General features: G+C 41.9%; 1 protein-coding gene across 5 annotated transcripts in view; it reads right to left on the bottom strand.

Moving 5' to 3' along the window:
• SPDL1 (spindle apparatus coiled-coil protein 1) overlaps positions 1-25,612 on the bottom strand; it is a 48,547-nt gene extending 22,935 nt beyond the window's left edge. Inside the window, exons 1-8 of one of the 5 annotated variants that reach the window (XM_073355956.1) lie at positions 25,520-25,612; positions 12,326-12,516; positions 10,364-10,540; positions 9,060-9,254; positions 8,569-8,718; positions 4,886-4,984; positions 3,851-3,961; positions 499-639 (exon numbers count right to left, since the gene is read on the bottom strand). In XM_073355956.1, the coding sequence (XP_073212057.1) occupies positions 499-639; positions 3,851-3,961; positions 4,886-4,984; positions 8,569-8,718; positions 9,060-9,254; positions 10,364-10,540; positions 12,326-12,484 (1,032 nt within the window). In that variant the 5' untranslated portion in view covers positions 12,485-12,516; positions 25,520-25,612. Of the gene's footprint in view, positions 1-498; positions 640-3,850; positions 3,962-4,885; positions 4,985-8,568; positions 8,719-9,059; positions 9,255-10,363; positions 10,541-12,325; positions 12,517-18,754; positions 19,069-24,739; positions 24,849-24,950; positions 24,968-25,519 lie in introns of those variants that run through there. The other 4 variants (XM_073355959.1, XM_073355955.1, XM_073355960.1 and 1 more) reach the window with 4 other exon arrangements.
• Between the last annotated feature and the right edge of the window lie 579 nt (positions 25,613-26,191).

The raw sequence follows: 26,191 nt of genomic DNA, 5'->3' as shown, positions 1-26,191 counted from the left end.
CAAATAATTGGAAGCTAAAATCAGACATATTCAAATTAGAAGACAGACATTTTTAAACAACGGGAGTAATTAGCTATTTGAAAAAGCTAATAAGTAGTAGCAGATACTCTATTTCTTCAAGTCAAGACTAGAAGCCTTTCTGGAAGATATCCTTTAGCCATACATATTATTGTGCTCAATACATATAAAACCGGGTGAAATTTAATGGTAGTCTGTGATATGTAAGTGGTCAGACTAAGTGATAGAATGGTCCCTCTGGCCTTAAAATACAAGAATAAAAATTAGAGTTGTGGCACTCTTTAGGACTTAAAAGATGCACACAATAGTTGTAAAACGGAGACCGTTACCAACCTAAATAAGAGTTGTGAGCACTGTTGAATTACAATTAAATTACAAATAAAGAGTTTATGCTAAAAGTCTCCTCTCATATTCTGAAGAACTTATTTGTCCCACATTACAAGAGTTCAACTTTACAGGTTTAGTTTGTAAAATACGTACCTTAAATTTCTCCAGTTGCCTCACTTTCATTAGAAGATCTTCTATTTCACCATTCTTTTGTTCTAACATTGACTGCAAGCGTTCTAGCTGCTCAAGTTCTGCCTGAGAACCTTTCATCTGCAGCAGCGTAGCCATTTGTAGCTAAACATCAAGCAAAAACCATTCCAATGTTAAGACTCAAAGAAAAACCTTTCGGAACCCATATCCTTACCCAGGAAACTTAGGGGACTGCAGTCCTAACTCAGCAGCTGACATTCACTGCAATACTTTAAATACTTTTCTACTCCTACAAGTACATAAATGGCATTAAGTTATCTCAATTGTCATATTAAATATGCTCTTATACAATAAAGATGGATTTTTAATACTTGCTGGTCTATCCAACTCAACCTGGGCTGGTTTTCAAGTCATAGCTGTCCTTATTGGGCATTACCTAGTGACGTTCTCCAAGCTTAGTTACAAACTCCTCTGTAAGCCCAGCTAAAATTTCATGTACAACTGTGTTGGTTATACACAAGAAAGCTACAAGATGCTTTGTTTTTGTTTAGCCATACAAAACAAGCAGTAAAAAAAAAAAAGTGTTTGACTCTAAAGAAAGAATCTGTGTGTACTAGAATGATTCCAAGAAGATGCCTTTTTGTAGTCATTTAGCCAGAGCAGTCAACCGTCAAATAAAATTCCATTTACATGCCACATGTTCAAACAAATATTAATATCCACCAAACCCATTTCTATTATAAAGCACATGAATAATTAAAAGATTGATTTCAGCTGTAGCCAAACAGAGAGAACACTTAAATGTGGATTCAAGACCATCAATTCAACTGACTTGCTTTTGAAGTGATTTTCAAAGTATCATACACAAAAAAAAAGCAAGCAAAGCTTTCATCTGAAGTCTTTTGTTGTGTTATTTTATTAAATTAACATCTGCACCATCCAAAAATATCTTGACGACATGACCTATAAAGTCAGAAGGTCTGTCCTCCACATCCCAAAGACTCCAGTTTAATTTATATGTCTAATGTGTGTACATGAAGTAAAAGAGAAGCAACATGCAATTAAGCAACACAGAATAGCAGTGAATATCCTCTATGTAAGAGCACAGGCTGAAAGTAATGCTATGGCAAAGGCATTATGAATTGCATTTCACTGGTTTAGTAAAAACAGCTTTAACAACCTAATACACAGTTAATATTGAACGAGACTGTATAGAAGTGACAGGAATGAAGACTATATCCAAAGCATGTACATTACCAGAAGTAAAATACAGATGGATAAATGAAGTGCATTAACCCTTGAAGTCCCTGAGGTCAAGTATATTCATCCTTAAGATTTGTAACAGACAGGAACTGGTAAGTTTCTGCTTCTTCCTACTCCTTCACCCTCCTCCTAATCCACCCAATACCATCTCTCCCAACTCCTCTTTCCTGAGAGATGCCACCCTTACTCTTCCCAGAAAGCAGAAAGCTCATTTCACATTTACTCCACTCATTTTAAAGTGGAGCCAGTCTGCACTGTCAGATTCTATTGCCCCCACTACTGCTCCCCATGCTGGTTGCCAGTCTGAGGAAGGGAAGGAATTAGCTGTGGAAAGCAATATTTCAGATGTGATAAAAGTTATGGAAATCAACACTTTCCACTACACTCAGAGACTGGACCCACAGGAACAGGCTAGTCCTTAATACATTTGGAATTCATGTGGGGAAGGGAAAGAGGGTGGCAACAGTGGGTATCCACACAGTGAAGGATGCTCCCAAAGCATGTAGTGACAATATGGATTTCCTCTTCCAGGGCTAGCCGATGATAATCCAACTGAGGACTGTTAGACATAGTAGTGTTAGGCAAGAACTGGAGAACATTACAATGCAGAGTGGCGTAGAAAGGAAACTGATAAGGAAGAAGAACGAGCATGGCTAAGGGACAAGGAAATAAAGAAAACCACCTTGGCAGAAGCAATGCTTGCCAGAAAAGTCATTTCAAATATTGGTAAGTAGCACAACAACTGGGGGAAAATGATCACATTTTAAAACACGGGAACTGAGACAGTCACTATTCTTACCTTTCATATTTACATTTAGAATTTCATTTTTTGCTTTTTACTCATCTTTGGTGGGAAATGAAAAATTCAGACATTAGGTGTCCAAAATGCAAAATCAGTCAAAAATCAAAACTAATATTTATTATGGTAAAGTATCAGAAAGTCTTTCTGAAGGCTGGCTAGCCATTTTAGTTGCTCAAACATTTGCTGGGAATGTAGAGCAAGAAATTTCATCTCAGCTGTTCAACTGGGTGCATATATGCACCAGATGCTTATCTTAAGTATGCAGAAGTTCTGCAATAATTCTTTTCCTAGTCTTTTATCTTTTGGAAGAGGATTGTTTTAAGCTTATTTCTGCATCCAGGTAATATTGTGGAGGGAGTGTAAGGTTGGAAGTCCCTATCCCACCCATAATCATCATCCCCCCTACATGGTAGTTGAGTACTTTCTGTGCATCCAGTCCCACCCTTTCCCAAATCAAAATTGGCCCCTTCACCTTAAGATAATGCACAAATGCTGCCTTCCAGGCAGTCTTCAGAGTTTCTTGTGGACAACTTTCCCCTAGAGTTTTTCCTGCAAGATGGGACAACTATGCTCTAACTCAGGAGGGTGCACAATATTTGATGTTTAGATGTGATAGTATCCTAATTTGCTTGTCAGTTAAAATTAATAAAGTACTCAACGTTTGAGAAAAGGTCTTGTGAATTGTATGACTGAGTTGAGTATTGGGACAGGGATGACAGATCATCAGAACAAGAAAGCAATAGACAGTAAAAGCAGCAGGATCAGAGGAAAAACAAAGCAAAAACATGCTTAGTTCTTGGCCTGACCTGCAATGCATAGGCAGCCAACGTTATTGCCAATCTCTAATAAGGCACAGAAGTAAATGCTTATTAGAGTACCAATAGATTCCAACATTAATGCAAAAGGACAACAAATGAGTATTGGGGGTGAAACAAGGACAAAAATAGAATAATTATTTTGCATGCTTTCAAAATCTGTATTGAATGACTGACAACAGAACAAAATAGCTACCACGATGAAGTAGCTTTAGTCTAACGTTTGATTTCTTGGGATGACTGATAATATTTCTTAAGTTATCAATAAAATAATAACAATAAATTAAGTCTTCGTGTGATACTAAACTGAACATGGACAAAATCCTCAGACATATTCTTTTTGTTATTTTTGTATGAAGACTACTTGTACGTTTTTTTACCTATAGTCCGTAGAATCAAATTCCTAAACCGTTTTCTCAAGCAGTGTCTTGTCAGACCCCAAGGAAACCCTGGAGTATTACAATAATGGTCATACCTTCATTCTTTGCAATTGTTCTCTAGTGAATGCATGCTGTTTTTGTAGTGATTGATATTTTACTTTCACACTGATCAGCTGACGTTCCATTTCTGCCCTACGGTCCTCCACCTATAGAACATTGTTAACACATTATTACTATGGAAATCATAATGATGGTCAATTGGATGCTAATTTTTAAGATGTTATGGTAAGAACATGAGGTTACAGTCATCACCAGTGACACTTCTGGAAGTGTGACTTCTCCAACAACACACTTCATGTACTTCTAAGGCATCTAGAATGAATAGATATTGCCTTACTACCAGGAGCAAGGTCAATGGATTAAAATAGAGATTTTAGCCCCTTGTGCTATAGCTACACAAGTAAAGTAACTCCTAAGATCCCTTAGTAGTACTGTACACACAGATTTGCCTACTGACATTAGTCCAAGTTGTCATGAAATTTTTATATACCTAAAAAAAGGTCTCATGACAGTTACACTAATTTACAGAGAGAAGTTGGAACAGAACTACAACATGGTACTCCCTTAAATGCCAAGTAAGACGATATGATCCCCTTCATACGATTGGATTATCCGGTACTTGTATGTCTCAACTACTAAGCCAAACACAGGCAGGCTCCTACAGGAGGTCAGACACAGCCCCATCAGTTAACTCCCCAAATACATTAGATAAGAGCATCCAGCTGAATATTCCTTCCCAACTTATGGTTTTCTTTTAGCTTAGTATAGTAGCCAAAATTACACCACCAAACCTCAAGTTTTTCCAAAGTGGTCCAATTCAGTTTTATTAAATGTTGCTACCACACTTAACTCCCACACCACTTTAGAGACGAGTAACAAATGTCTACTACTCAGTCCCCACAAACAGCTCAACATCTACGTTAGTCTTTGTAGAGTGTCACATTTGATGCCTCTGGAAACACAAATACATCAGCATTTAGTGTGTAAGTGAAGGTACAAGTTTATAGTGATTGAAGTATTTATAGCTCTTTCCAATGAACACATTCTGCAGTAATTGTGGCATAACATACCTCTGCAAACAGAGAATTGCCTTTACTGGTAGGGTCCAAAGCCTGAAGCAGTGCATGATCCAGCTGACCTTGGAGTGCCTGGTTAGCTTCACGAGCTTTCTAGATTAAAGCCAGAAAAACAGTCAGTACAGTGTCTGTTTAAATTACAGGTCAGAACTATAGAGAAATGTTTCCAAGACATGAGCTAAGTGCCTCACTGTTTTTGCTGGAGCTTTACCATTCAGCTCAAACCATTGGAAGAGTTCTTCCAAAACTGTAAAAATACTCCAGCAATGGATTACTAGCAATAAGACAACTAATTTGATATAACTGTCATTAAGGCACATATGTCTAATTCTCCCTTTAGAGGAAAACAATCAGTTTGTTATAAACTGTACTCCAGTTTTTCAGGCTACCAAGGTGTATACGATGAGAGAAGAGGCCAGCAGAAAGGTATCAGGTGATTAATTTTGCCTTCTACATCAGTTTCTCTCCTCATTCAAACACTACTGGGAGGTAGTAAGCACATAGAGTAAGAAACACAAGCAATGGGGCAGGAAGAAGCAGCAGAATTGAAAGTATAGTAGAAAAAAACTAGAAATGGGTATGCCCCCTATAAAGTCTGAGCTTTGTAATTTAAAAAATTAAGAACCAGTGTGGTACCTTCCCACTAGAGGATGCTTCTGCAGTGGAATGGAAACCTACTCACTAAATCTACCACATACACCTTCCTCACATCACTAGGGATCTTTTCCTTCTCTGTAAATAGTCGCCCAATTGCCAAGCGTGCAAACTGAAGGATTTTAAACACCTTCCCTACAGCAACTGGAAGCCCTAAAGACCTGGCATTTTGGATGGAATGTTGAGCAGGGTACAATCTGAGTGCGTACTCCATCTGTTTGAGTTATATCTTCAGACTTCTAGGAATGCTCATTCATTACCACCTTCCAAAGGGGCCACAATAACGTAAAAGTGATGAGAAAGTTATTTCCCTGGAACTGTAGGAAAAAAAACTGGCTTTCTATAGGTTTCTAGAGCTATTATAACCTCTTCCTCACTGCAAGAGCAATGTGATCCTCATATAGTGGAATTAATTTCAACGCCTCCCTCTTTCTGAAATAATGGGAAATATAGATTCAGCCACAGGCTTGTTTAGCATCATTCCAGTTAATCTTGACACCAGGAGGAGTCCACTGTGCCTGCCAAAACAACATTGCTAGGGCTGGTACCAATTTTCTATGATAGCTGGTCATAGAGTTCCAACCAACCATCCGGAAGGTAACATCAAGAAACCAGGGCTCCATTCTGCTGGAGACTATATAACCAAGGTGGTCTCTGACCTGAAAAAATCTTACGCTTGTGTGAGAGGAAACAAACTTTCAGTGCTCTCTATCAAGCTTCCACATGAAGCAGGGCAGTGAGTCTATCGGAACATGCAGAGAAGCATGATAATCATGTGAAGCCCCTCTTCAGGCTGCAGTGTTGTGGGAACTGTTCCTGTCTGGCTTTCAGCCCAAGAATTTTCACTCTTCCAGGGAATGGGGCTTAGTCAGAAGGGGTGTCTCTCCACCCCCATGTTGTTCCATAGTTAGCTCCATATTAAAGTGCAAGGAGCACTTCAGATTGTCTCTGACCAGATATGAAACACACAGGGATTCCACTCCCCACTAAGCTATACTTACATGGGATTACAGAGGCAAAAAGTGAGTAGTAGCTTCCCATGTTCAAAATGACTCATGACTGACTGAAGCCCCAAGTGGTACTAGATTACTCCTACAGTACTTGCGTAGTAGCCAGCCGGAGACAGGAAGGCAGGCAACCTTTCAGGCTCCTGGAGACCTCTAGTAAGCTACTCCCACAATCAAGGTGTTTGCACCAATACCCCTCCTCACTTGAGCGGTCCCCAAGCCAGGTTGAATAATTAACTCCCTTCCTCCAGGAAACAGAATGGGGAAGTAACCCATACACCCATGACTCAGCTGCAGAAAGGTTTGTGAGGCTGCAGCTAGGAATGGAAGCACTAGGATGTGCCTTCTCTACCTGTAACTTTACAAACCTGCCTGAGGCTGCTGCTGAGCACATCTTAGCACCTCCTTTAGGACTGCAGCTCTGGAAACCTGCCCGTGCCAGGGGACCATGCAGGAGATAAGGGACTGAAGCCCCTGCATCCCCAGCCAATGGCGAGCCACTGCCAAAGTCCTAGCTCTATGGGCTGGGAGGGAAGCTTTTGGGAAGGGAAGGCTGTTAAGTATTTATTGCAAAGTACACTCATTCAAAATTTCTAATTGCTACAGCTGAAACATCTTTTTTGTTCCAAGCAAAATATTGAGCAATAGTTGCATGCTTCCCAATGAATTGGGTATCTCAGCAGGCACTGTATAACTTAGTTATTGACCTAGATCTACGGTATTTAGAACAAGATGATATAGCTCTACTCTGTAGCTTGATATTCAGAACAAAGGATAAAAAGATTCTTACTTTACACAATTAAGGACAGAAAATTTCTTGAAAAAAGTCCCCAAATTAAGCTGGTCACAATACTGTAGTTACACCCTCTATTCTCACTGACTGCATGTTTTAGTACAGATCCAATCTCAGCAAGTTACCAGCACAATGTCCGCTGTCAAATCTCTGAGCAGCTCTTAAACAATAACTGATTAGCCATTGTAACTGTTTAAAGTATTGGGAATCTAAGCAACTTGCATATAAGCAACTCAAAACAAACAAATGTCCACACAGGCTGTTTCATCAGTTTAAAACACCACCTTTGAACTGCTGTGAGTTTGTGCACAGACATCCTGAGACAATATAGAAAGAAATCAAGTGACTGATATGGCCTGGTAATTGTAGGAAGAAAATAAAAATGTAGATAATAGGGTGAAGGGGCACAGTGATTTCTCCTCATGATAAAGACACAGATTTCAGTCTTAAGGTCCATATCCTAAAACAAAGTGGTAGGTATCTTTCTGGCAAGATGCAAGTGATAAAAAACCATCATCAAGGACATCGTTGTAAGATGATCTAGGAGTGGCTGGTCATCTAAAACTATGAAACTTTGCACTCAAGTGAACAACAAATGGCCAAAAGGACTGACAATTTGCACTATATCTTTCAACTGTTTTTCCCCAGCCCCTACCTTTGTCATCTCAATGGGCCATGGTCCTCAGTGAAAGAAGGAATCAGCATACCCTCCCAGAAGCCCCACAAATGAATACAACGGAAATGCCACTCATGTGTCCTTGGATAGGAAGTCAATTTCAAACTCTTGGAGCTCAAAGACAAAGTGAAAAGCCACCTCCCGGCAGCTGTTGTCTCAAAAGTTTATGGACACTACTCAATAACCCCTCAGATGATTGTATAAACTATGGAAAAAGCCAGTATCAATATATGATTGAAGTTTTTAAAAGGTATATAGGAGATGTAGACATCTCTGCCATTAATTTTCATTGAAAATATTTGGTATCTTAGATTGACACTATACAGAACAATCATACGTAGAAATATCTGCTTTGCTCAGAAGATCCCTTAGACTCAAGTCTTTAAATCTAGATAAATAAAAAAGGTACTTGTGGGAAGTGCTGCATCATTAACAATCTAGCAATTGTGAATAAACCCCTCACATTTTGATTCTCATTACCAGCTATGTATGAAAAGTAGTATTTTGATATTTGAGATTATGGCACTTAAAACTATAGGCACAGTACCTCTAATGCATTGCAGTAAGAAACTATTTCTTTTTCTCTCTCTTCTTTTTCTCCCTGAAGGTGTTCCAACTGGTTGTGTAGGTTGCTGTTTGCAAGTTCTAGTTGCTCTTTGCTGTATTGCAATTCATTCATCTTCTCTTCAACACTGGCCTGTCCCAAAAACAAGTAGCAGCAAAATGATTTTACTTGTATTTTCTACGTAGTAGTTAGGTACTCTGGCATCAGTCCAACTTTTTCCAGTGTCACCTACTCAAAAAAGGCGGCTCTCACCCTCCAGTGCCAATCATACAAACGTAAAAAGTTTTGCCCCAGCCATCATTACTAGCTTTTGGAAGAACCATATTAGTATGCCAGTTTATTCACAAGATGCAGAATACTGTACATAACCTTCTAAAACTGTGTTAGTACAGGAAGAGACTAGAGGTAGACATTTGTCTTCAAATAGAACGTTCATACCATGAACTTACACTGATAAAGTATTAGTCACATACCTTCACACTTTCAAGTTCAGTTAGTTCAATCTGGAGATTTAACACTTCTGAAGACATCGTTTCATGTACACGTTCAGACATCATGTGCAATTCTTCTGATTTGGCATTAATGACTGCCTTTTGATGTTCCACTTTGTGTTTTAGTTGTTTCTCACTTAGTCGGGTTTCATCTAGGTCTGCTTTCAGCTTCTCCAACTTAAAAACACATTAGTGAAGCAACTGATATTGTAAATATTGCCGGAGCCCCAGGCACAATTAACAGAATGAACCGAAGGCTGTGAATTAGGGTAGGCCTTACTAAAATAGTAATACTGGGTATCAGCTAGCCAAGTAAGCACATTCCTGACCTAAGAGAATGGTACAGAGATACACAGCATTCTCAAGTAACTACATAAACACATTACTAAGAAACGGTACAGGAACGCACTGACCTCTTGTAAAGATAAAGGGAATGACAGAATATTGGAGAAGGATATTTTGTTCCAACTACCAGGTACAAGAATAAAGGTGGTAACTAACACCATCTGGAGTGTAATACCTAACTTATTTGTATCAATGTATCAAGAGAGAAGGCATAGGAAGGACATCTTGTACAGGCCTAGGGACAGTATTACATTATGTTGATTAAGCTGCTATGCTGCCTCAGGCATACATCTTAGTGTACCTATAACCATTAAGCCAGGGCACTAGGACTGCACTTTGTCAACAATAAACCTGGCCCTCACCACCGAACTAAGCACATGGTCTTTATGAGAAACACTGAGGTTTGCTGAATCGACACGCTGCACTCTCTGCTAGGGCAGAACATACTGCTTTTGTAACAGGCTATCATGAAGCCAACCACATTGTTTTGTGACAACATTCTTCCTTACGTTCTACCTAAATTCCACATTGCCAACGAATAGCTGGCTTGAGTAAACTGCAGAACAAACATGATTATCTTGTATAGAATCAGCAATATTCATTTAAATATTGCTGATATTTTCCTCCCTCTGAAATTCTACCATAAGCAGCCTTTTGTCTCCAATACTATTTTATTAGTTACTAAGTGCTACTGTGCTGGAACATTTGATTAAAAATAAGTAAATGATCAGAAGGATTGATGGCTAACTGAATTCTGGAATTTTCAATGTAGGTACCAAGTAGAAGGGGGAAAAAATAGCTGTATATCTGAACCATTCATTTGATTTGTTGGGGTGATAGTTGCAGTTATTACTTTAAGAAATAAGTTAAGTATTCTTGCAAATATTGCAAATATTCCTTAATATGTCAGCAACATTTTAGCAGTTCATTACATCCCAAACCTTGTTTTTAAGTTGTCTGATTTCTTGTCCATGGATTCTTTCAAATTGTTCTCGCTGTTTGTCCAGTTGCATATTTTGTTGCTGCTTAAGAGCATCACATTCAAAGCTCAAGCTTTCCAACATTCTATTCTTGAGCTCAACTTCTCTCTGAAGTGAATACTTGTCTTGTTCAAATTTCTGAAAAAGAAATGTGATATTGATAAGTCTTTGTTTCTTTTTAACTGGCTCCTCAGGCATTGGTTTATTTTAATGCATTTAGACTCGAGACCCAAGACCAACTAATTACTCGGACTTCTAACTCCAGCTGATCTGTCTTTTTCAAAAGTCATCAATTGCTTCATGAAGATTTTCATATCTGTCTTACAGGAAAGAGCCATCCATTCAGAATTTCTGTAATTTATTTAGTAGTTCCTATATTCCTCTAATTCTCCAGGCAGACTGCAGAGAGTCCCCCACCGCGTGGTCCCCAGTGTGTTAGTGTTTGGGCATGTCAGTCATGAACCATCTTGTGACATCACCATCAGTGTCCAACTGACATGAGGAACATGAATACAACATAAAATACTTCAATGTGTTATTAGCATTTAACAATCATTTTAAAATGTTAGCTTACGTGACATGTTTTGGCTATTAAGAAGGAAAAGAATTATTCAAATGTTTACTCACTGTTAAACTTGATCTGAATGTCAGGCAGACATATGACAACATAGATGCAAGTCCCATTTATCATTCCAGCTTCCAGTTCAAAGAATCATCTCAGTGGTTTATTACAAGACTTCCAAAATAGTGTGCTAGCTAACTATAAAGAAGAGCTTGGGTTTCCTACATTTTACGCTTTCATTCAGCTGGAAATTTGGAAAAAGATGCTATTCCAAGGAGAGGATAGTATAAAAGCCTAAACCAATGGAATCTAATGAGACAGACAGAATGGCAAAAACACCTCTCTAGAATAGAGGAGTATAATTAGGGTTGGCACAATTTGATTGAAATCTAGAGATATCGGAAAAGGTCAATTTCAACTGACTAAAAATCAACACAAAATTATCCATCTGTAACAGATGGTACAAGCACAGCCTCTCCCCCCTCCTTCCACCTACAGTGATCATGAGTCACCTGCCCTGTGCCAGTAGAGAACTCTCTGCATCCCTGCTGTCACATGAGTGAGGGAACAAAGGGCTCCCTACACAGCTCCAGTGTTGTTGATGCTGGTTTCTTGCAGGCACAAGGTGCAGGAAACACTGCAGTCCTGCTCTGCCCTGCCAGACCGCAGCCAGGGCCACAAGAAAGAACAGCAGCCCTTGGCAGCTGGGGAGTCCACCCCACTGCCTGCCTGTGGATAGCAGGGTGACCTCCCCTGTGGCCCCGGGGGGGGGGGGGGGATCATCCTCTTCCCCACAGTCTAAAGCCTTCTCTGCACCTGCAGAGATTAGGTGTCACCAGCAGTGCAAGGAGCCCTTTGCAGCCCTGCTGTCACAGCCCAACTCTCTCACCAGCTGGGAGAGCCGGGGTCCTCTGCTCCTCTCTACCAGGACTGCAGCCTTCCCCACACCTTGTGCCTGCAAGGATTCAGTGCCATTAGCTCAGCAGCCGCAGAGGGAGTTGTCCGCAGCCCAGCTCGCTGACTCACTCACCAGCCAGAAGTGCAGCACTGACCCCAGGCACAAAGTGTTCAGCAGCAAGGTGGCCTCCCCAGACATCCAGGGTCTTGTCCTCCTCCTCACAACCCTGGCCATAGGTCTCTGCTCTGCCAGGCCAGGGCTGCAGTGTCCCCCACAAAACACCTTGTGCCAAGTGTCTGCCACACTGGGAGCCTCATCCTGCTTTCAGAGCTGCCCTAACCATCCCCTGTTTAATTTCCCAGAACTGTAAAAATTAAAGTACTTTAAAAATCACAAAAGTTAAAAATGATATTGAAGTTACAAAAAATAAAAATATTCTGTCAAATCTAACATAAAAGTTCACCTCAGTTTTGGTGCTCAATTCACTCCGTAGCTGATCTAACTGATTCTGCATCTCATTTTGTTGCTCCAGTATATGCAAGCCATATTGTGCTGCCTTTCTCCGCTCATCTTCTGCTTCCTTCAGTTGGCGACGAAGATTAGAAACTGCCTCTGTCTCCATTTTCTTTTCGCCCTCCAGCTTCTTTTGGAAGTCTGCACATACAAGATGAGCAAACAAATTTAGAGTCAACATAAAAACAAAGCTCAATGTAAAAACCTAGTTTCTCTCTAAAATTCCTTTTCAACATTCCAGTATGATGTATGGTCTTGGTGTAGTGGATTTTTGAAAAATAAAATTAAGAACTGACACTGCTCATTTAAAAAAGTAAAAACCAAGATAAAGAGACTTGTAGGCTCTAAAGTTTTACTTTTGTTTTGTTTTTGAGTGCAGTTATGTAAAAAAAAATTCTATTTGTAAATTGTACTTTCACAATAAAGAGATTCCACTACAGTACTCGTATGAGGTGAATTGAAAAATACTATTTTTTACAGTGCACATATTTACATAATAAAGCGAGCACTGTACACTTTGTATTCTGTGTTGTCACTGAAATGAATATATTTGAAAAGCATCCAAAAATATGTACATAAATGATATTCTATTTTTAATCTTGCAATTATTTTAATCTCATGATTAATCATAATTCTTTTTATAATTGTTTGACAGCCCTAGTTATACCCATGTTTCATCTTGTACAGGTATGGTAGAAACACAACCCCCCTAACCTTTGGGGGTGTTGAACTTTTATCTACATAAGAAGTTTGATTGACTTAGCTACAAAAAAAATTTCTAACTAAAAAAAATTACTCTAAATATATTCAGTTTCTATTCCATGAGTCCTTAAATCAGTTTTCTAGCATCAAATTTTGTCATGCTTTTATTACATTTAATTTTTCTGACGTTAATGACAAACATGTGCCAAGTGGCAAGTTTACATTTTGAATATTATAGTTATTAGTTAAGCATTGAAGTGTGAACCATTTCTAATATTCTGTTTCATACATCCATACTGTAATTTGTTTAAGACCAACTAAAGAAACTCAATCTTTGAGTTCATTTAATTTTTTTCACAAGTAGATTGGTTTGAACACCTCATAACTCAAAGCAAATACTGTCTGTGAAGGCCAGAGAAGAGTATCTGGGTTAATGCTTATGTCTATTATTCAGTGGCTTTGTTTTGTAAGATAGAAGAGAAAGGCATACAAACTAAGAGCCAAGAAATGCTGTTAATGAGATACTGTATATCATGCCGAATTTCACATTTAGTCTACCTACAATGTTGCCTACTGTGCATACCATCCATTTAGTGTAGAAACCAAAGTCATAACAGAAAGAGCAAGAAACAGTATTGAGGATGGCACTGCTGCCAGATTAACTGCTAGTTTCAGGGCATTTTATGTTAAAAGTGTTTCACCTCTGAAAGCTAACTAAAATGGCACAATAAGGTTCCATAATTATCTCTCAATTACAATTTCTATAAATTAATATTAACTCAGTCACATAAACTCAGCCTGGGATCGAACTGTTCTAACTTTAGATGATACTGGAATATTAAATCCCACAATCATATTTTAAGGCCAGAAGGGACCATTATGATAATGTCACCTGACCTGCCTAATACAGGCCATAGAACTTCAACCAAAAATTTCTGCATTTAGCAGATCAGATACTATAGGCAGAAGTTTTCTTGAGAGAGGCAGACCAAAAGTCCATTTAGCCCAGTATCCTGTCTTCTGACAGTGGCCAATGCCAGGTCCCCAAAGGGAATAAGCAGAACAGGTAATCATCAAGTGATCCATCCTATCACCCATTCCTAGCTTCTGGCAAACAGAGGCTAGGGACACCATCCCTGCCCATCGTGTCTAATAACCACTGATGGCCCTATCCTCCATGAATTAATTAGTTCTTTTTTGAACCCTGTTATAGTCTTGGCCCTCTTCCACTTTCCATATACCAGAGAGTCAAGCAACTTCTGAATTAGACACACACAGGGATTGAAGATATTACTAGAGAAATTGGGAGAACAAGTTTTCCCCAACCCCTCAATATGGTGCTGGTGTCTGGAGTTGAGATGATATTCAAATGCAGAACAAAGACCCCAAGTGCTGATGCTAGCCTTTAGGGGGGTGAGGTCGGGGGGGAGGGGGAGAATAAATAAATAAAACCACTAGGTGGGTTTTCATAGATTCCAAGATTAGAAGGGACCAACCACCATGACCATCTAGTATAATCTCTGTTATAATACAGGCCCAAGAACTTCCCTGAAATAATTCCTGTTTGTAACAGAGAATTTTTTAGAAAAAGGTCCAATCTTTATTTTAAAAAATTACCAGAGATGGAGAGTACACCAGAACCTTGGGTAAGTTGCTCCTACTGTTGATTAATTAAAATTTTATGCCTATTTCCAGTTTGAATTTCTCAAGCTTCCTCTTCTATACCTTGTCTGCTAGACTGGGGATGTCATTATAAATACCAGCCCCCCACCTAGGTATTTACAGATTGATCAAGTCACCCCTTTAACTTTCTCTTTGTTAAGCTAAATGGATTGAGTTCTCTGAGTGTCACTATATTTAAAGGCATGTTTTCCAATTAGTTCATTATTCGCATGGCTCTTCTCCCTGTCCAATTTATCAACATCCTCCTTGAACTGTGGATGCCAGAATTGGATACTTTATTCTAGCAGTGGTATCACCAGTGCCAAATACAAAGGTAAAATCATCTCCCCACTCCTAATTTGCGATTCCCCTCTTTATACATTCAAGGATCACATTAGCCCTTTTTGCCACAGCATTGTACTGGGAGCTCACATTCAGCTGATCATAACCTGCAAATCTTTTGCAGTCACAGCTTCCCAGGATAGTCCCCCCATTCTGTGATTATGGCTTATCGTCTTTATTCTTGGATGTGAACATTTTTATTTAGCTATATTAAGCATTTAGCATATTGTTGGCTTGCACCAAGCTTACCAAGAGATCCTAACAGCAAAGGAGACTGGTCTCCGATACAGCACAATTTACCACACCCCTAATTTCTGTGTCACCTGGAAACTATCTATCTGTGATTATTTTTTTCTTCCAGGTTATTGAACATTTGTATCAATGACATCGGCCCAGGAACCCATCCCTGCTGGAAACATTGCCGGAGAAGACTCAGAACCATAGGGAGTTCTGGGAAAGAAGAGATTTGGCTTGTTTTTTCTGGTTGTTTTTTTTTTTTTTAATTATTAAAAACAGGGGACTGAATTTAGCTTCAGAATCAATAAAGGTCAAAGCAAGCTAGCTGAGGAGGAAGCAGAGGAGAGGCTCCACGGTTAGGAAGACAAGTAATGTACTGCAGAAAGACCCTGGACAACGTTAGAAAACTGACCCTAGCCCAAAGAAAGCTTAGAATGAGGAGGAAACTGAGGCAGGGAAATGCGTGTAGAGTTTATTTTTGTATAGACTGCCATAGTTCTCGTGCTCTTAAGTAAAGGCCAAAAATGGCTAGGAATCCTGTGCGAAGTCTGTGTATAAGTTGTGTTACACCTATCACTTGTCCTCAAAGAGTTTATTTGTGGACTCAGAATGCCCACATGCCTAGAGTTCTGAAAGTGTGTGTTTAAGATATCAGGGAGGGGAGGGTCAGCACTACTACCAGGGACTAGGCAGTTAGATCTTGGGGTCTTAACTATCAAAAATGGGTGCTAGACAGAAGACCTGCGTCCTGAAAGTATGGCCAGGGACTCCAAAATAATGTCTGTGCCTGGACTCTGTTCAGACCCTAGAAGCTTAAAGCACATGGGATCTAGCGGTTGGTTCCTTCACAGCAATCTGGAGTCCCTCCAAGAGAAGAGTACAACTACATATGAAGATATGTGTCGCAGATATTTCAGTATACCTTTGCTCTTCCACACACTCATTTTTAGCTTATTTACTATTTTGGCATTCTATTCATATTTATTCAAATCATATGGCATTTATTTACCCTATGGAGGTTCTTATTCATACCTCTCTACTACCAAAAAGAAAACATTGTGTTCTCCAGGTAGAGAACTAGAAAAGCTTGGGAAATTCCAAGCTGAGATCTGATTATGAATTTAGTACATCATGGGAGAGTCAAAACTTAAGTTCAACATACAGGAGATGTAACATAAAATAGTTCAGACTATATATACTTCAGCTCTCATATATTTGTTGTTGGTTCTAGCCCAGTATGTTTATAATAGAGAGACCACCACTAACGTTTCATTCTTGAAGAAACTGTCCAAATTAATACCTTTTGGGCACAGTTAATTTTGTAACTAAATGTTTCAGCGTAGTTATTCAAGACTGTCAATTTTTTATACTGTTGCATGATCCCACTTAAAACTACAGACTTGTCAGTCTTGAACATTAAACTAACAATCTGAGACAAAAACTTAATCCTAAACCTTAATTCTGCCAATACATGCATGCAAATAGTCCCACTGTTTCTGTTGAAGTTATTTACGTGCATATGTGTTATCAGCTACTGAGTTATATGGTGGAGTGATATGAACAGTTGGAGTACAGTGAATGAGAACAAATTGGAATTATTTCTAAAAGGGTTAATGTATTTAGTCTGCTTATCTACTGAGTCTGAGGCTTATTCTTAATTGCTTTTGAAAACATAGGCTAGCCTGATAAGAGAAACATATGGCTAAATGGTTAACAGGTTAAGTACAGCATAATCATTTGGAAGAGCATCACAAGTTGACATAACAAGAATTAACTACTAACAGTTGACTCAAGTTTACAAATGAAAAGCCATTTGTTTTTATACATCTTGTATCATAAAAAACAAGTATCCTGGCCTTCAGTCCCTTTTGTAATAAAACATTAAAATTCTAACTGAGACTTACAGCTGCTCCTCACCACTACACCAAAAAAAACCAACCATATCAAAATCTATGTCCCAAGCAAACCCTCACCACCTTCCTGAAGTACACACCAGCCACTGTCATGCCCTTTCCACAAACACCTGGAAATACAGCAATTGCAAACACAGATCACTGGGTTCATCTAGTCCAGTATCCTGTCCTTTAGAGTGGTCAGTACCAAATGCTTTGTATAGGCAGTGTGAAAAAATTTTAGTTCACTGTTATGGAATAACCTATCCATAACCCAAGTTTCTTCCTAACCCCTATGTCAGTACTCAGACCATAAACCAGACTCGGCTGAGATTTTTGTTCCTCTAAACCAGTGCCTCTCAACCTTTCTAGACTACTGTATCCCTTTCAGGAGTCTGTTTTGTCTTGCATACCATCAACTCATTTAAAAAACTACTTGCTTACAAAAATCAGACATAAAAACACAAGTGTCACAGCACATTATTATGGAAAAATTGCTTACTGTCTCATTTTTACCATACAATTATAAAATAATTCAACGGTATAAAAATATTGTATTTACATTTCAGTGTTATCGTATGTAGAGCAGAATAAGTCAGTCATTGTATGAAATTTTAGTTTGTACTGACTTCACTAGTGCTTTTTATGCAGCTTGTTGTAAAACTAGACAAATATCTATATGAGTTGATTTACCCCCGAGAGGACCTCTGCATACTCCGGGGTACATATACCCCTGGTTCAGAACCACTGCTCTAAACAATTATTTTTAAACACCTAATTTAACTGATGGCATTGCTGTTGATAAACACATTGTTCTTCTTTTGCATTCTACCAAGATGCTGGTCTCAATCTGGTGGCAGCAAGTTCTACAAGTTTTGTATTAAAAAAATGGTTTCCTTGTATTAGGTTGAAATTAGCTGCCTTTCCATTTTATTATTTTCTTATTTTCTTCATACAAGTACCTACTTAAGCCACAGATCCCCCTCTGAAATAAATACCATTTTACAGCACAAAAATTGAGGCAGAGAAATTAGATCACCACAGCGAGTTTGAGCAGATTTGGAAACAGAATCTAGGACTCCTTATCTTTTCCTTTATGATCAGCATATCATCTTAACGTGTGTTTGTCACCAAATTTGGCATTTATAACCTCTACATCTGGCCACAGACAAGAAGAACTCTAAAATGTAAGATTTTTAAGATCATATCACCCTAGTAGTTAAAACTCTAGATTCTTCATGGCTCATAAAAGGAGGCTACTAGGACTAACTAGGAATATAGGTGGTCTCTAGTGATATTAAACAGCCTTGATATTGTGCCAATAATAGCAGACCAGATTTATACTCATGCACAGGATCATTTTTCCTACTTCCTTGTTCAATGTTAGTAAATGAACTATGACTAACAGCTTGTAGTGTGGATTTATAAAGGAAACAAAGACAATACAAAGTCAATTTGAAATTACCCCAGAAATGCATTCTTACCCTGCTTTAATCAAAAAGTCTGGTTTTTTAGAAATCTCTGAGAAAACATTTCTAACTCACCTTTACGAGTCCATTAAACTATTCAGATTTTATCCTCAATGTACAACTTTAATTTATACGAACAAAGTTTCTGCCCATAGCTGAAGCTGGGCATATCAGACTATTCTCCGCACTTCTTTCAGGTCTGTTGCTGCCTTTTGAGAATGCAAATCAGACTGAGACCCTATGGAAATGCAAATCCCATTCAAATCCCATTTGAGGCAGCTGTCAGCTAGTACAGAAACAGCAAAACCACACTAGGCTGCCAAGGGACAGATTCTCTGTAACTAGCACCAGTCAGTAAAAAACAAGAAGCTACATCCTTGCTCTGCTCTACTCCCAACACAAACAATCTGCAAATTTCAACCTGACTACTATACACTTCCCCTTCTTTAACTCCCTACCTCTGAGGATCTCAAAGGATGACCAGCGAACAAAACCTAGTAGACCTCAAAGAAAATTAAGAGGGTGGGAAGAAAAGATTGTAAAATATTTCAGGGGCAACATTGTCATGAAAAGCTCAGTTGCCATAACATCCACTGCTGGGAAGAGGGAGAACTGTGACATTTTGCTGCTACTTGGGGGGTTAGAACAGCACGGGCAGTGACCTGCATGTTTATCACTTAAGCTAGCATCGATGGTTCCAGGAGCTTTTACCCCTGATCTGCTGACAAAATGTTACACATAAAAATCACTGTCTAAACTAACTCATATTTAACCCCTCAGGTTAACTAAACTACTCGAGGTCATGTTAAAACACTTTTATAGTTAGCTAATAAATACAAGCCCAAGGTTCAGAGCAACAAAAGCAACCAGGTTCTTATTAATTTAATTTAGCAGCTACTTGGCAGAGCTCTGAGCAGCAGCTGAGTTGCAGAAGTTCTATCTGCAGTTTCTGGAGGAGAGCAGTGCATCTGTTTTCACAACCACAAGGGCTGAACTCATTTTTAAACAAAAAAAACTTTGTTTCTGTATAACATCACATTGTGGTCTCTCCCACCACCTCTTCACCTCCCCAATGCTTCACTGGCTTTTTCAAGCTCTGTGGAAAGAAATCTGCAGCCCAAGCCCATTCCCAGGCTCTTAGAAGCTACACAAAGTTTGGTAAACTTACTTACCTGAAGTAACGCTTCTTTGAAAACACAATGAAAGATTCTTACACCTAAATCTTAAAATGTTAATGCAAGACTGATAGGATCCACATACTTATTTTTTTCATTCTTGGCAACAGCAACAACAGCACAGAGTGCAAAGCCGAACTTCCTTCTAATTGTTGCATATCCCCTCTACTCACAATATAAGCAATGCTCTCCAGATATTCCAGCCAGTTCCTTCAATTTGACAAGAGGCAAAACTCCCTCCAGAAGAGTCACACAGGATGGCTTTACCTCCCACAAAATCTGCTGTCGTCAATCATTTGCCAGCCTCTCAAGGCCAGTAAAATTTTCAAAAATGCCTTATTGATTTGGAAGCCAAAAACCCTACAGAAAGTCATTGGACATTGCTGCTTTAGAACAATGGCTCTGAACCTTTCAAAACTACTGTACTCCTTTCAGGAATAGGATTTGTCTTGCATACCCCAAGTTTCACCTCCCTTAAAAACTACTTGCTTACAAAATTAGACAAAATACAAAGATGTCACAGCACACTATTACGGAAAGAGTGCTTACTGTCTCGTTTGTACCGTGTAATTAGAAAATAAATCAACTGGAATAGAAATATTGTACTGACATTTCAGCATATAGTAGTATACAGAGCAGTATAAACAAGTCACTGTCTGTATGAAATTTTAGTTTGTACTGACGTTGCTAGTGCTATTTATGTAGCCTGTTGTAAAACCAGGCAAATATCTAGATGAGTTGATGTACCCCCTAGAACAGCAGTTCTCAGACAGAGGTCTGGGGCCCCCTGCGGGGCTGCGAGTAGGATTTTAAGCAAGGCAGGCATTAGACTCACTGGGGCCCAGGGCAGAAAGCTGAAGCCCGGGGCCCCAAGCCCCGTCACCTGGGGCTGAAGCCGAAGCCTGAGTAACTTAGCTTCGTGGGGCCCCAGGCAATTGCCCTACTTGCTAACCCCTAATGACAGCCCTGGCTTTTATAGGCACAGGTGGACCAAGGAGTTTTTATAGCATTCTGGGGAGGCCTCAGAAAGAAAAAGGTTGAGAACCCCTTTCCTGGAAGACCTCTGCATATCCCCAGGGGTACACATATCCATGGTTGAGAACCACTGCAGAAGTTACCCAATAACTAACCTCTCTCAAAGCAAGGGTCAACCACATGGAGAAACACCTGCACCAGTCTACATTTGCACGGGGGGAGGGGAGGAAGAGCACGCAAGGCTAAGGAAGGGGATATTCTACACAGAGCTGGTAGCACCATCTATTACTATATTTGCTTAACACTCCCCACAATAAGATCCTGTTTTCAATTGCTTTTAAACTTTACAAACTTTAAACTCTTTAGGCTGAAGTTTTCCACTTCATGTATCTACCTCAGGCTGTTTTTTTCTTCTTTTCAACACTTCAGTCAAAATAATTCAAGCATTTCTGAGAACAATGCTAATGAAAACAAATTTTTCTCCCATGTTAAAAAAATGTCTTTGGATCTTTTCTTTGGAAAGTTCTCTCACCATGCTTTGGAATAGGGACTTGAAATTAGGAAGGGGGTGACCGATGTATTAGGGATGCACCTTTTGCCATGAAAATCCAGCCAAATTTCATCAAGTTGGAAGCCTTTGAAAAAAACTGCAGTTCACACATGCTCAATGGACATTTGCTAGAATTTAACAGCTAAGATTTCTGAAGACTGCATCCTCCATGAGCATGCACCATCCCCACAAGAGTATCTACACATGACGGGATGGCAAATACACCAAACCCACTGAGCATACTCCATTCCCTCATAGCTCCAGCAAATGACAAAACTGCATAGACGGCATGCCCACAGACTGACTGATTGTGCTCTCTCCAGCCCAGCGATTTTTACTCAATAGCTGCTCTTGGCTGGGCACCAGAGCTGACAGCAGAGTCTGTTTCTCCTATGCTCTCTATGACCGCTCCCACCCAGGCAGTGTGGAGGAGAAAGCCATTTGATTCAAGCGTATGGGGTTGCAGGGCAGGAGTAGGTTAGACAAGGAGCTGATAGTAAACTAGGTCTGGGAGCCAGGGAAGGAAGGTGATGCAACACAGGGAGCTGGTGCGTGGAGAGAACTGAGAATAGATGCAGAGGATGAGGAAGAGAAAAGGGGATACAGACCTGACAATGAGCCAGGGTGCAGGGAGTGAACTACGACTGGCTGGGTAAAGAGACTGGGACAAGGAGCTGGGGCATGCAAGAACACAGATAAGACGAGCAGCCTGGAAAGGGAGACTGGAAGCTAGTGGGGACAAGGGCTGCGGGCAGGCAAGAAACATTAGGAAGCAGAGGAGTGAACTGGGAATGGCTGGAGAAGAAGAATGAGACAGGGAATATGGAGAGGTGAACCTAGGACTTTTAAGCAAGGAGACTGGAACTGGGAACAGAAGGCTAAGGAGCTGAGACTAGGACAAGAAGCCAGTAGTGTGAAAGAGATAGGACTAGGATGGGGCAGAGGTGGTCAAGCTTAGGGGAAATGGACAGAAAAATGTGTACTAGTGCACGCTCCCTTCCAGAGTTTGGAATAGAACTCAAGATTTCCAAGTCTTTACCACACCTCTGCTGTCAGCAAACATCTGTAAAAACTACAGTCAAAGTGTCCCATTCCTCTCTAGTGCAGGTCCACAAAGAGGCTAATTAACAATGTGGATATCAGTGTGATGCCGCAAGAAGGCATCTGTCCCCCCTCAGGTTTGCTTTTTTAATATCTTAGGAAAGTACACAACAATTACATTAAAAGAACATTATTAACTTTGCAAAGTCCTCAACTTCACAGCTGGCTGTTGTCTGTTTTGTTTCTTGCAACAGCTAGAAGACATAGGGAATGAAGCATGGGACTAAAAGAGAAAGGATGATCATACGGTTAAAGTAGTTGAATGCTGTGCACAGAATTGGCTTCTATCCCTCCCTTTTGCCACTAAGTTCCTCCATGTTGCTAAAAGAAAAGGAGGACTAGTGGCACCTTAGAGACTAACCAATTTATTTGAGCATAAGCTTTCGTGAGCTACAGCTCACTTCATCAGATGCATGTAGCTCACGAAAGCTTATGCTCAGATAAATTGGTTAGTCTCTAAGGTGTCATTAGTACCCCTTTTCTTTTTGCGAATACAGACTAACACGGCTGCTACTCTGAAACCGTCCATGTTGCTAGGCAATCACTTAAACCAAACTTTTCATAGATGGTTACTAATTGTGTGTTTATTTTTTGGGTAACCAACTTAAGACCCTAAGGCAGGGGTCAGCAACCGATGGCACGCGTGCCAAAGATGGCACGTGAGCCGATTTTTAATGGCATGCTGCTGCCTGCCAGGTCCCAGGCGGCGGCCCCACTCAGCCTGCTGCCGAACCCAGGCTGGCAGCAGGCTGAGCGGGGCCAGCGGCCGGGACCCCGGCAGGCAGCAGTGTGCCATTAAAAATCCTGCCCGCCCCAGCCCGCTCTTCTCCGCCCCCCTCCCGCAGGGTCAGGGTGAAGAAGCTTGGCCCTGCCGGCTGCTGCTGCAGGGCAGGCAAGGTCCTCCCTCCCCTGCCTCTTCTCCCAGCATGCTGGGTTCCTGCCCCTCCTCCTCTCCCTCCCTGCCCCAGATTAGCTGATGGCCCTTGCGAGGAGGGGGAGAAGCGGAAGAGGTGGGGACAGGGCCTTGGGGACTGCGGGGGTGGAATCAGGGCATATCCCCTCCAGCCCCCTGCCGTGAGCCACTCTGGGCAGGGGGCTGGGACCACCCTCACAACCCTAGCCCACACCCCCAGCCCTCTGCCCTGACCCCTGCACGCCTCTCACACATACCCAGCCCCCTGCCCTGACTCCTGCACCTCCCACACATACCCAGCCCCCTGACTCCTGCACCCCCCACATTCCCACCCCCACCCTGAGCACCAAACGGGAGCTCCTGCATCTCCCACACACATTCCCACCTGCACCCCTGGCACCAAACGGGAGCTGCCCAGGTAAGCACTCCACACCCAAACCTCCTGCCACAACCCTGAGCTCCCTCCCTCATTCTAGCTCCTGGCCAGACCTTACACCCAAACCCCCAGCCTACTCCTTCACCCCCAGCCCTGTGCTCAGTGCACTCCCATCCTCAGCTCAGTGCAGAGAGCGGAAAAGAATGGGCTAGAGCCAGGAAGAAAATAGGTACCCACTCTATGTGGGCAGGGCCAAGATCCCAGACCAGCAACGGGCTGAGCGAGGCCCTGGCTGGCAGGAGCCGGCCGACAGAACCCCAGATCGGCAGCAGACTGAGTGGCAGGGGGCTAAGCTGCTCAGCCCACTGCCGATCTGGGGTCCCAGCCACTGGCCCCGCTCAGCCCGCTGCCCAGCTGGGGTTCTCGCTGCCGGTCCTTTGCCAGCCAGGGTCCTGGCCGCAGGCCCTGCTCAGCCTGCTGCCAGCCTAGGTGAACCGAACCCCAGGCTGGCAGCGGGCTGAGCAGGCGAGTGGCGTAAGATCAGCATTTTAATTTAATTTTAAACGAAGCTTCTTAAACATTTTGAAAACCTTGTTTACTTTATATATGACAATAGTTTAGTTATATAATATATAGACAGAGAGAAACCTTCTAAAAAATGTTAAAATGTATTACTGGCACGTGAAACCTTAAATTAAAGTGAATAAATGAAGACTCGGCACACCGCTTGTGAAAGGTTGCCGACCACTGCCCTAAGGTCTTACTTGCACTAGCACTGAGCAGGCATAGTAGCAATAGCAAATATGCAGTAAATACGGTCACACATCAAACAACCAAAAGAACTCATTCAGGGAACACCTCCCATTCCATGCGCTAAATAAGACCAGGGTCTCTCTTACAAAATTTATGTGGGCACATAACACTGATAAATAAATATGCACAAGAGGGTTAAATTACAGTTGCAACTAACATGTGAATCGTGTCATTCCCTGACTTCTGAGGGCTCCACTTTGCAACCTGAATGTTCTTCTAGGTTGGTCACTGGTTACACTGGCTGTTCTCAGTGGTGGCAGATGACAGAACAAGGAGCAATGGTCTCAAGTTGCAGTGGGGGAGGTCTAGGTTGGATATTAGGAAAAACTTTTTCACTAGGAGGGTGGTGAAGCACTGGAATGCGTTACCTAGGGAGGTGGTAGACTCTCCATCCTTAGAGGTTTTTAAGGCGCAGCTTGACAAGGCCCTGGCTGGGATGATTTAGTTGGGGCTGGTTTTGTTTTGAGCAGGGGGTTGGACTAGATGACTTACTGAGGTCCCTTCCACCCCTGTTATTCTATGATTTTATAAGTAATCTAGCACAAAGAGGCATAATGAGAGCTCCTGAGCTCCCTTCCACCGCTGTTGTTCTATGATTCTACACACAAAACTCAGTCTACTGCGGAGTCTGGCAGGCTCAACCACTGCCCCACACCAGCCGCCGCGGAGGGGAGAGTGGAGAACGAAAGAAAGGACAGTCAGCTCCGACCTCGCCCACCCAGCTCCGACCCCCACCAGGCACCGCCAGCGACCTCCACCCGGAGAAGGGGGGACTCCGCGCGCCCAGCTCCGGCCCCCGCCTGCCCGGGGAAGGGGACAACCCAAAACCGCCCCCAGTCCGGGACAGCTAACGGCAGCCGCCGGCGCCAACCCTCAGGGGAGAGCAGCAGCGGCGGCAGTGAAGACACCGGGCAGCCCCCAGGCCTCTCCCGCTTACTCGGCCCAGCCCAGCCCGGCCCGCAAGGAGGCTTTCAGATCTGGCTCCGCTCGCCGCGTTCAAATTCGGCTCCAGTTCTAGCCTTTCCCCACAAACCTCGCGATAACACACTCCACCCCGCCCATCATTCCTCTGAGCGCGTCAACGCGCACGCGTCCACAGACCCCCTACTCCCCCCGAATGCGTGCGCTCACCACCATGTAGGTGCGTGAGCTTTGGATCGCAGTACGCAGGCGCAGAAGACAGCAAGCTCCCATTGCGCATGTGCGAAGCCCATAACTGACGCGAGCGGGCCAGCCGCCCTCCAAGCAGCGCCAGCAGAAGCGGCTGTCCCAGGTGGATCAGGCGGCTTGTGGGAGTACGGGGCACTGACCCCTTCGCGTGCGCCTGCTTGCAGCACCGGGGCGAGCAGCGGTGCACGACAGCACCCACCTCACGGCAACTGGGACGAGTTGCCTACCCTGAGACGTATTTTTGTCCCTTTCAGTGCCTCTCCTGCGCTCATTAAGCTCCGTGCGGTGCTGAACACACCAAATCGTTCCCACTAGATGGGTGTGGATCGCCGCCTGCACCAAAGTGCCACACTAGAATTCCCCCACGTGGGACGCTGCAGGCCTGAAGTTCTTACTCCATAGTAATGTAGTCCTGTTTGAAGAGGGCAATGCGAATGTG

This window comes from Lepidochelys kempii, chromosome 8 (genome assembly GCF_965140265.1).
Source record: "Lepidochelys kempii isolate rLepKem1 chromosome 8, rLepKem1.hap2, whole genome shotgun sequence".
NCBI classification, from domain to species: domain Eukaryota; kingdom Metazoa; phylum Chordata; order Testudines; family Cheloniidae; genus Lepidochelys; species Lepidochelys kempii.
This window is presented reverse-complemented; position numbering and strand designations above follow the sequence as displayed.